Source organism: Phyllobates terribilis, unplaced genomic scaffold (genome assembly GCF_046119375.1).
Source record: "Phyllobates terribilis strain yellow unplaced genomic scaffold, ASM4611937v1 Scaffold_1__5_contigs__length_1240528914, whole genome shotgun sequence".
In the NCBI taxonomy this organism is placed as follows: domain Eukaryota; kingdom Metazoa; phylum Chordata; class Amphibia; order Anura; family Dendrobatidae; genus Phyllobates; species Phyllobates terribilis.
The window spans coordinates 485619821-485631039 of record NW_027362761.1 but is presented as its reverse complement, the minus strand read 5'-3'; the positions used below and the strand labels follow the sequence as shown (position 1 = coordinate 485631039).

General features: G+C 43.3%; 1 protein-coding gene across 2 annotated transcripts in view; it reads left to right on the top strand.

Annotated features, from left to right (window-relative positions):
- Positions 1-11219, top strand: part of ANKRA2 (ankyrin repeat family A member 2) — a 31044-nt gene that overhangs the window by 2016 nt on the left and 17809 nt on the right. For both annotated transcript variants that reach the window (XM_073679765.1, XM_073679773.1), the window contains exon 2: positions 8903-9256. In XM_073679765.1, the coding sequence (XP_073535866.1) occupies positions 8971-9256 (286 nt within the window). In that variant the 5' untranslated portion in view covers positions 8903-8970. The remainder of the gene's footprint in view (positions 1-8902; positions 9257-11219) is intronic.

Genomic DNA, 11219 nt, shown 5'->3' with positions numbered 1-11219 from the left:
CGAGCTTACAGTCTATGAGGAAGTGGGGGAGACACAAAAGGTAAAAGTACATATATTGTATAATGCAGCCTTGATATACTGAATAGGATAAATAATAATACATGGACTGGTCGCCAGCCAGTATGTGTGCAGTCCTGACAGAGGCTTTTATGTGCATGGTTGGTTTGAACCCGAAGTTGAAGAAGATTTTAATATGGGGGAAAGCTGGGATGGACAGAGTGTGTTTAGGTGATACGCCAGTCTAAAGAAATGTGTTTTTAGGGTTCGCTTGAAACTGTGGGTATTGGGAATTAATCGAACTGTCCTGGGTAGTGCATTCCAGAGAATTGGCGCAGCACGCGAGAAATCTTGGAGGCGGGAGTGGGAAGTTCGGATTATGGAGGATTTTAGTTTCAAGTCATTTGCAGAACGAAGGGCACGTGTAGGGTGGTAGACTGAGACAAGGGAGGAGATGTAGGGGGGTATTGAAGCATGGAGCGCTTTGTGGGTAAGCGTGATAAGTTTAAAACAAACTCTATATTGGATGGGCAACCAATGCAATGACTGGCACAGGGAAGAGGCATCTGAGTAGCGGTTGGCGAGGAATATGATCCTGGCTGCTGCGTTCAGGACGGATTGGAGAGGGGAGAGTTTAGTAAGAGGGAGACCGATTAGTAGACAGTTGCAATAGTCAAGACGAGAATGAATAAGAGCGACAGTAAGAGTTTTTGCCGAGTCAAAGGTGAGAAAAGTCCTGATTCTTGAGATGTTTTTGAGGTGTAGATGACATGAACGAGCGAGTGATTTAATGTGAGGAGTGAAAGAAAGATCTGAATCAAAAATGACCCCAAGACAGCGGGCTTGTAGCTGGGGAGTAATGGTTGAGCCACAAACGGAGATGGCAATATCGGGCACAGGTAGATTAATGGAGGGAGGAAAGACGAGTAGTTCAGTTTTTGACAGATTCAGTTTTAGGTAGAGGGAGGACATAATGTTAGACACAGCAGAAAGACAATCACTGGTCTTTTGTAGTAATGCAGGGGAGATGTCCGGAGCAGAGGTGTATAATTGGGTGTCATCAGCATAGAGATGGTACTGAAAACCGAATCTACTGATTGTTTGTCCAATAGGAGCGGTGTATAAGGAGAAAAGAAGGGGGCCTAGGACTGATCCTTGAGGAACCCCGACAGTAAGAGGAAGTAGGGAGGAGGAGGAGCCGGCAAAAGACACAGAGAAGGAGCGGTCAGAGAGATAAGAGGAGAACCAGGAGAGAACCGTGTCCTTGAGGCCAATAGTGCGGAGCATAGTGAGGAGGAGCTGATGATCCACAGTGTCGAATGCTGCAGAGAGATCCAGGAGAATCAGCAGGGAGTAGTGACCATTAGATTTAGCTGTTAGTAGATCATTAGAGACTTTAGTGAGGGCAGTTTCAGTAGAATGTAAAGAGCGGAAACCAGATTGTAAAGGGTCAAGAAGAGAGTTGTCTGAGAGATAGCGGATTAGACGGGAGTGGACCAGGCGTTCCAGGAGTTTAGAGATAAAGGGAAGATTGGAAACAGGTCTGTAGTTGGCCGTGCAGTTCTGGTCGAGGGATGGTTTTTTAAGTAATGGTTGTATGCTGGCGTGTTTAAAAGAAGAGGGAAAGATACCAGATGAGAGGGAAAGGTTGAAAATTTTAGTTAGGTGAGAGGTGACCGCTGGAGCAAGGGACTGAAGGAGATGTGAGGGAATAGGGTCGCTGGTGCAGGTGGTAGGGCGAGAAGATGCAAGGAGCCTGATCACTTCATCTTCCGTGACTGGTTCGAAGTCAGAAAATGAGCAAGATACAATGTGGCGGGGGGGAGCATGCATAACATTTGGGGATTGGGAGAAAATTTCCTGTCGGATATGGTCAATTTTTTCTTTGAAATAGTTAGCCAGATCGTCAGCGCTGAGGTCGGTGGTCGGGGCCTGTGTTGTTTGATTGAGGAGAGAATGAAACATGTCAAAGAGTCGTTTAGGATTATTGGAAAGTGAGATGATGAGGTTGTTAAAGTAGGTTTGTTTGGAGAGGTGAAGGGCAGAGTTATATGTTTTCAGCATAAATTTATAATGGAGGAAATCTTCGGGCAGATTTGATTTTCTCCACAGCCGTTCAGCGCACCTGGAGTACCTCTGGAGAAGACGTGTTTGAGGCATGTGCCAGGGTTGTCGCCATCTATGCCGAATTGTTCTTTGTGTAGGAGGTGCGGCTTCATCCAGGGCGCATAGCATTATTTTGTTATAATGCTTCAATGCAGAGTCGGGACATGAGAGGGAGGAGATTGGGGCCAATGATGATTGCAACCTTTTTATAAATTTCTGGGTGTTAATGGCGCGTAAATTTCTATAAGTGTGGATGGTGGGTGTGTCTTGACAGAGAATGAAAGAAGATTATGGTCAGAGAGTGGAAGGGGAGAGTTAGTAAAGTCATGTACTGAGCAAAGCCGGGAGAAGATCAGGTCCAATGTGTTCCCGTCCTCATGTGTAGGAGAATTAGCAAGCTGTGAAAGGCCGAAGGAGGAGGTTAGTGATAAAAGATGCGTGGCAGATGGGGAAAGAGGATCGCCAATTGGGATGTTAAAGTCTCCCATGATTATCGTGGGGATGTCGCAGGATAGAAAATGTGTAAGCCAGGCAGCAAAGTGATCCAGGAATTGACGGGGGGGACCTGGGGGGCGATAGACAACCGCCACTCGCAGGGAGGAGGGCCGGTAGAGTCTGACTGTGTGGGCCTCAAAGGACGGGAAGATAAGGGAGGGTACAGGGGGGATAACCTGAAAAGTACATTTTGTTGAAAGAAGCAGACCAACACCTCCACCTGATCTGTTGTCAGGTCGCGGGGTATGAGAGAAATGTAGGCCACCATAGGAGAGAGCTGCTGCAGCGGCGGTGGTGTCCGACTGCTGGATCCAGGTTTCAGTGAGAGACAGAAGTTTGAGGGAATGAAATGTCCTACTACTGATCTAAGGGTCTAGACTTTTAGCTGAGATGAATCTGTGCTACAGTAAATTTAGCACTTAAACATGAGCCACGTATAAGGGAGTTGGTGTCATGGAAATTGAGAAGTCGGAGGTTTGGCTTACCGACTCCACAGCCCTGGTCACAGCTGTCTTGCTCCCCCTCCCCTCAAAATGACCTTTCCAGAGGCGCATTAGATGTTTCAGTACAGAATATAGGGTTGGATCAGTGTATTGCTGCTAATGTACATGTGGATTTCATAAAAGAAAAGGAAGTACGAGTCCAGAATATCGCCAGTGGCCAATGCGGGAGTTACAAGATTTAAATTTATTTATTCATGCTTGTGTAAGGTTATTCCAAAGACCGTGCCACTCTTATCCGTGCGATGTGTCTGGTATTGCAGCTCTCTGTGCAGCTACGTCATGTAAATTGTCTCCCTTCCTGCACATCCGGCCCATGAGGGCTGTCCGTTTGGCATCAGTGATCATGGGTGTGGTTGCTTACAAGATGTTTTGGGTAAAATAAATAAATAAAATTTTTTTTATATATATAATACAGTACAGACCAAAAGTTTGGCCACACCTCATTTATAGATTTTTCTGTATTTTCATGACTATCAAAATTGTACATTCACACTGAAGGCATCAAAACTATGAATTAACACATGTGGAATTATATACTTAACAAAAAAGTGTGAAACAACTGAAAATATGTCTTATATTCTAGGTTCTTCAAAGTAGCCACCTTTTGCTTTGATGACTGCTTTGCACACTCTTGGCATTCTCTTGATGAGCTTCAAGAGGTAGTCACCGGAAATGGTTTTCACTTCACAGGTGTGCCCTGTCAGGTTTAATAAGTGGGATTTCTTGCCTTATAAATGGGGTTGGGACCATCAGTTGTGTTGTGCAGAAGTCTGGTGGATACACAGCTGATAGTCCTACTGAATAGACTGTTAGAATTTGTATTATGGCAAGAAAAAAGCAGCTAAAGAAAGAAAAACGAGTGGCCAACATTACTTTAAGAAATGAAGGTCAGTCAGTCTGAAAAATTGGGCAAACTTTGAAAGTGTCCCCAAGTGCAGTTGCAAAAACCATCAAGCGCTACAAAGAAATTGGCTCACATGAGGACCGCCCCAGGAAAGGAAGACCAAGAGTCACCTCTGCTTCTGAGGATAAGTTTATCCGAGTCACCAGCCTCAGAAATCGCAGGTTAACAGCAGCTCAGATTAGAGACCAGGTCAATGTCACACAGAGTTCTAGCAGCAGACACATCTCTTCAACAACTGTTAAGGGGAGACTTTGTGCAGCAGGCCTTCATGGTAAAATAGCTGCTAGGAAACCACTGCTAATGACAAGCAACAAGCAGAAGAGACTTGTTTGGGCTAAAGAACACAAGGAATGGACATTAGACCAGTGGAAATATGTGCTTTGGTCTGAGGAGTCCAAATTTGAGATCTTTGGTTCCAACCACCGTGTCTTTGTGCGACGCAGAAAAGGTGAACGGATGGACTCTACATGCCTGGTTCCCACCGTGAAGCATGGAGGAGGAGGTGTGATGGTGTGGGGGTGCTCTGCTGGTGACACTGTTGGGGATTTATTCAAAATTGAAGGCATACTGAACCTGCATGGCTACCACAGCATCTTGCAACGGCATGCTATTCCATCCGGTTTGCGTTTAGTTGGACCATCATTTATTTTTCAACAGGACAATGACCCCAAACACACCTCCAGGCTGTGTAAGGGATATTTGACCAAGAAGGAGAGTGATGGGGTGCTACTCCAGATGACCTGGCCTCCACAGTCACCAGACCTGAACCCAATCGAGATGGTTTGTGGTGAGCTGGACCGCAGAGTGAAGGCAAAAGGGCCAACAAGTGCTAAGCATCTCTGGGAACTCCTTCAAGATTGTTGGAAGACCATTTCCGGTGACTACCTCTTGAAGCTCATCAAGAGAATGCCAAGAGTGCGCAAAGCAGTCATCAAAGCAAAAGGTGGCTACTTTGAAGAACCTAGAATATAAGACATATTTTCAGTTGTTTCACACTTTTTTGTTAAGTATATAATTCCACATGTGTTAATTCATAGTTTTGATGCCTTCAGTGTGAATGTACAATTTCCATAGTCATGAAAATGCAGAAAAATCTTTAAATGAAAAGGTGTGTCCAAACTTTTGGTCTGTACTGTGTATGTATATGTATATATTTTACATTTTCTTCATTCAATTTTTTGCATTTTATTTTCTGAAAAGGCTGCTGCCAATAATCATCGGCTATGAGTCAGTAATAATATATGATCCTCGGTACCAACAGTCTGCTTTTTTCCGCTTTGTTTTGGGTCGCTGGTGTTTTTTGCCTCCCTTATATATTTCTCTGTAGGCAGAAAGAACATGAGTGTGTACATGACATTTTGTACCTGCCTGAAAAAAATCCACTAAAATGCAGAAGGCATAAAGGAAGCTTTATATCATACATGTCAAACTCCGGCCCTTGGGCCAAATCTGGCACGCAGGGTGAATATATTTGTCCGCCGACACCAGAAACAACCCCCCCCCCCCCCTTTTGGGGCCATTATTCTGTATGGAGGACAATGCGGGGGCCCATTATTCTGTATGGAGGACTATGCGGAGGTCCATTATACTGTATACTTGTTGGCCCACGACTTTGTCAAAGTTTTTCATTTTGGCCCTCTGTGTTTAGAGTTTGACATCCCTGCTTTATATGGATTCTTTCCGCTGAACGTAAATGAGACAGTAGACAGTTCATATTCTCGCTGTTGTCCTGCAAAGCTGCAAAGATTTTATTTTTTTTTTTTTAAAGCTTTTTTTTTTATATAAAAACTTTGTAAAAGCTGCATCCTGAGAACATAACCCCTGTGTCCCCGCAGCTGGTAAGACTTTAGGTTTATAGTGTCTTAATAGTGCTAGTGACATCTCTCGGTTGTGCAATGTTAAAGGGGTTGTCCGGGACTGACCTGTCCATGGGAGGAAGAGAAAAAGAGGTATGTGAATACGAAATAGATTTCCATATTAACAAATATTGTTACATAAATGTACAAAAAGGTCAAAGACAAAAACATTTAAAAAGCCATTATGCTGAAAACAGTACCATGTACCTACAATGAGGTAACAGCCAACCCTCCTCTTCCAAAAACCCTGTAGGTGCCAGTCCCAATAAATGTACAAACAACCAATGAATAAAGTGGTGCCCTCTTAGGGCGCATTCAGACGTCTGTGTCAATTGGTCAGAGATCGGACCGCAATGCACAGTCTCAAGACCTAGGTGTGACGGCGTCATATACAGTGGGAAAAAAAGTATTTAGTCAGCCACCAATTGTGCAAGTTCTCCTACTTAAAAAGATAAGAGAGGCCTGTAATTGACATCATAGGTAGACCTCAACTATGAGAGACAAAATGAGAAAACAAATCCTGAAAATCACATTGTCTGATTTGGAAATATTTTTTTTTCAAATTTTGGTAGAAAATAAGTATTTGGTCAATTACAAAAGTTCATCTCAATACTTTGTTATATATCCTTTGTTGGCAATGACAGAGGTCAAACGTTTTCTGTAGGTCTTCACAAGGTTCGCGCACACTGTTGCTGGTATGTTGGCCCATTCCTCCATGCAGATCTCCTCTAGAGCAGTGATCTTTTGGGGCTGTCGCTGGGCAACACGGACTTTCAACTCCCTCCAAAGGTTTTCTATAGGGTTTAGGTCTGGAGACTGGCTAGGCCGCTCCAGGACCTTGAAATGCTTCTTACGAAGCAGCTCCTTCGTTGCCCTGGCGGTGTGCTTGGGATCATTGTCATGCTGAAAGACTCAGCCATGTTTCATCTTCAATGACCTTGCTGATGGAAGGAGGTTTGCACTCAAAATCTCACGATACATGGCCCCATTCATTCTTTCATGTACACGGATCAGTCGTCCTGTTCCCTTGACAGAGAAACAGCCCCAAAGCATGATGTTGCCACCCCCATGCTTCACAGTAGGTATGGTGTTCTTTGGATGCAAATCGGCGTTCTTTCTGCTCCAAACACGACGAGTTGTGTTTCTACCAAACAGTTATACTTTTGTTTCATCTGACCATATGACATTCTCCCAATACTCTTCTGGATCATCCAAATGCTCTCTAGCAAACTTCAGACGGGCCCGGACATGTAATGGCTTAAGCAGGGGGACACGTCTGGCACTGCAGGATCTGAGTCCCAGGCGGCGTAGTGTGTTACTGATGGTAGCCTGTGTAACGTTGGTCCGAGCTCTCTGCAGGTCATTCACTAGATCCCCCCCGTGTGGTTCTGGGATTTTTGCTCACCATTCTTGAGGTCATTTTGACCCCACGGGGTGATATCTTGTGTGGAGCCCCAGATCGATGGAGATTATCAGTGGTCTTGTATGTCTTCCATTTTCTAATTATTGCTCCCACAGTTGATTTCTTAACACAAAGCTGCTTGCCTATTGCAGATTCAGTCTTCCCAGCCTGGTGCAGGGCTACAATTTTGTTTCTGGTGTCCTTCAACAGCTCTTTGGTCTTCACCATAGTGGAGTTTGGAGTGTGACTGTTTGAGGTTGCAGACAGGTTTCTTTTAGGCTATGTGCCCACGTAGCAGATTTAATGCAGAGCGTTTTTGCCGCTCTCTGGCAGAAAAAAATGCATGCAGATTTACAAGTGTTTTTTCTGCCAGAGAGAAGCGTTTTTACATGCGTTTTCGCATGCGTTTTTTCAAGCAGTTTTCCAAGCGATTTTGAGCATCACTTGGAAAAGTGCTTGACAAGTTGGTCACACTATATAAATCCATGCAACCGGCATGGATTTATATAGTGTGACCAAGTAATAGTTAAAAAAATGGTAAAAAAAAAAAAAAAAAAAAGATTATGCTCACCTTCCGGTGTCATCTCTGCTGTGTCCGGTCTCTTGCATTGCTCGCGGTGGTGTGAAGGACCTGCGGTGACGTCATTGAGTCATGTGATGGGTCACATGACTCAGTGACGTCATGGCCGGTCCTTCACAACAGCGTGAACATTGCAAGAGACCGGACGGCGTGGACAAAACACCGGGAGGACGTCGGAAGGTGAGTATAAACTTTATTTTTTATTTTAAATTCTTTTTTTACAGATTCTGTGGTACCCAGGTCTGGATGAGAGTCTCTTCTCCTCCAGGCCTGGGTACCATCCGCACATTAGAACGCGCCAATTGCGCAAGTACAGATGCAGTCTTGCGGAATTTGCGCGTTCTAATGCAAGTCAATGGCGGCGATTACGCTGCGTGTCCGCAAAATTAATGGACATGCTGCGTATTTTTGAGCAGCATGGGCATTGAAAGTGCGGAATTGCATTGGAGACCATGGGGGAAGGTTTACCAAGCGTTTCCCAAGCTTTAACGCTGTGGAAATTCCCCAGCGTAAATGCTTGAAAAACGCATCGTGGGCACACAGCCTTATACTGATAACAAGTTCAAACAGGTGCCAGTACTACAGGTAATGAGTGGAGAACAGAGGAGCCTCTTAAAGAAGAAGTTACAGGTCTGTGAGAGACCGAAATCTTGCTCGTTTGTAATTGACCAAATACTTATTTTCCACCAAAATTTAAAAAAAAATTCTTTCCAAATCAGACAATGTGATTTTCAGGATTTGTTTTCTCATTTTGTATCTCATAGTTGAGGTGGAGGTGTCTCATTTTGGACTGCACACCACCCATCAATTGAAATTCACTCGGGCAGCGGCTGGATATTAGTGACCCTGCCCAGTACTGCAGTCCATTCACTTCAATGGGAGCTTTGTAGCATTAGTAGTGGTTTTCAGCTAATTGGTGAAGGTGCCGGGTGTCGGATCCTCACCAGCCTCATATTGATGACTTCTCCTATGGATAGGTCAGTCATGGTCCATTCCTGGACTGTCACTTGAAGCATTGTGTCTTTATCACTTCAATGTTTTCTTTTTCCTTAATTATAGATCCTGTTGTGCCCAATCTGAAGAGGCAGAATTAACCTCAGAGACTGTAAATGAGTAGCTTATGAACAATGTCCTCCATGAATAGTCTGGAGGGCTCGGCTGAGCTGTCGGGTGAAGAGTGTGTGAGCTTCTGTCTGTCCGGCATGCCTGACATAAAAGTGGAGCATGTGATGGAGGCCAACCCAGAAGAGGGGAGCGCTCAGAACGTAGCCATGGGAATGAAATTCATTTTACCAAATAGATTTGACATGAATGTCTGTTCTCGCTTCGTCAAGTCCTTGAACGAAGAAGACAGTAAGAATATCCAAGATCAAGTAAACTCTGACCTGGAAGTAGCCTCCGTCCTATTTAAAGGTGGGTGATCACCTGCATCTATGTGGTTTCTCCAAAGTAAAAAATGTACATGTGTGATGTTCAAGCTGAGGAAGCAGAAGGACAAGGAGACAGGAGATGGCCGGAAATGTGGTGGTTACACTGGGCTGATGGCTGTGACACCTGCTATCATCTCCTCGATATAAGTAGAAAACCCACCCTGCTGACATCTCTGAAGGCTTCTCTCAGTGACCCCTTCGAGAGCGGCCGATTTTTCATTTCTATGCTTTCATTTTTTCCTCCCGTTCCTCTAAGGGCCGTAACTTTTTTATTTTTTTTCATCGATTAAAGCCGTATGAGGGCTTGTTTTTTGCGGGATGAGATGTAGCTTTGAATGACACCATTCATTGTACCATTTAATGTACTGAAAAATGGGAATAAAATTCCAAGTGGAGTGAAATTGTGATGACATTGCAATTCTATTGTTTATAGGGTTTCTGTTTTTACGGCGTTCAGTGGGCAGTAAAAATGACTTGGCGACATGATTCTCCAGGACAGTTATGGCAATACCAAAGTTGTATAGTTATTATTTTTTTTTATATTTTAGTGAAAAAAAAATCTGAAATTTGTAAAGAAAAAAATATTTTTTTCATGTCACTATTTTCTGAGACTTGTAACTTTTCTTTACTTTTTCCTCAGTGGAGCTTCGGGAGGTTTTTTTTTCGTGTGCCGAGCTGTTGTTTTCATTGATACCATTGTGGGCTACATAAGACATAGATCACTTTTTATTGCATTTTTGGGGGGTGGTTTTCATCTTTCTCTGTATGTTTTAAATAATTTTATATCTTGATAGAATATACTTTTATAGCTGCAAAGATATGTATTATTTGGTGATTTAAACTTTTAGTCTTATGTTTTAATGTGTGTTTTTTTTTTTATAACACTTTTTATTTTTTACTTTATTTTTTAGTCCCCCTAGAGCAGGGTTCCCCAACTCCAGTCCTCAAGGCCCACCAACAGGTCATGTTTTCAGGATTTCCTTAGTATTGCACAGGTGATGTAACTATTGCCTGTGCTGATGATGGAATTATCACCTGTGCAATACTAAGGAAATCCTGAAAACATGACCTGTTGGTGGGCCTTGAGGACTGGAGTTGGGGAACCCTGCCCTAGAGGACTTTAACCTGCAATTATTTAATCATTTATACTATATACCGCAGTATATAATATAAATCGCAGTCTCCTCAACTACAGGCTGAGCTTCAAAGGAGTACCAAGATAGCAATGATTTGGGGGCTTTAGGAGGCCCCTTACTGCCATGGTAACCTATTGATCCCCCATAATCACGTCATGGGGGGCCAGTGGGTCTTGATAAGCATGTGCACCAGTGATTATGCTATTTAAATGTCGCTGTCAATCACTGACAGCAATATTTAAAAGGCTAGTGCTGATCGCTGCTGTTACAGACATATGCTGGCTGTGTACTAAAGCCTTCTCCAAACACCCTTATACACTCCATGAGCTATATATAAATAGCTGTATATAAATATATACAGGTGCATCAAACAAAATTAGAATGTCAGCAAAAAGTAAATTTATTTTGGTTCTTCAGTACAAAAAGTGAAACTCATATATTATATAGAGTCATTATAAACAGAGTGATCTATTTCAAGTGTTTATTTCTGTTAATGTTTATGATTATGGTTTACAGCCAATGAAAACACAAAAGTCATTATCTCAGTAAATTAGAATACGTTATAACATCAGCTTGAAAAATGTTTTTAAAATCCGAAATATTGGCCTACTGAAATGTATGTTCAGTAAATGAACTCAATACTTGGTCGGGGCTCCTTTTGCATCAATTACTGCATCAATGCAGCGTGGCATGGAGGCGATCAGCCTGTGGCGCTGCTGAGGTGTTATGGAAGCCCAGGTTGCTATGATAGCAGCCTTCAGCTCGCCTGCATTGTTGGGTCTGGTGTCTCTCATCTTCCTCTTGACAATA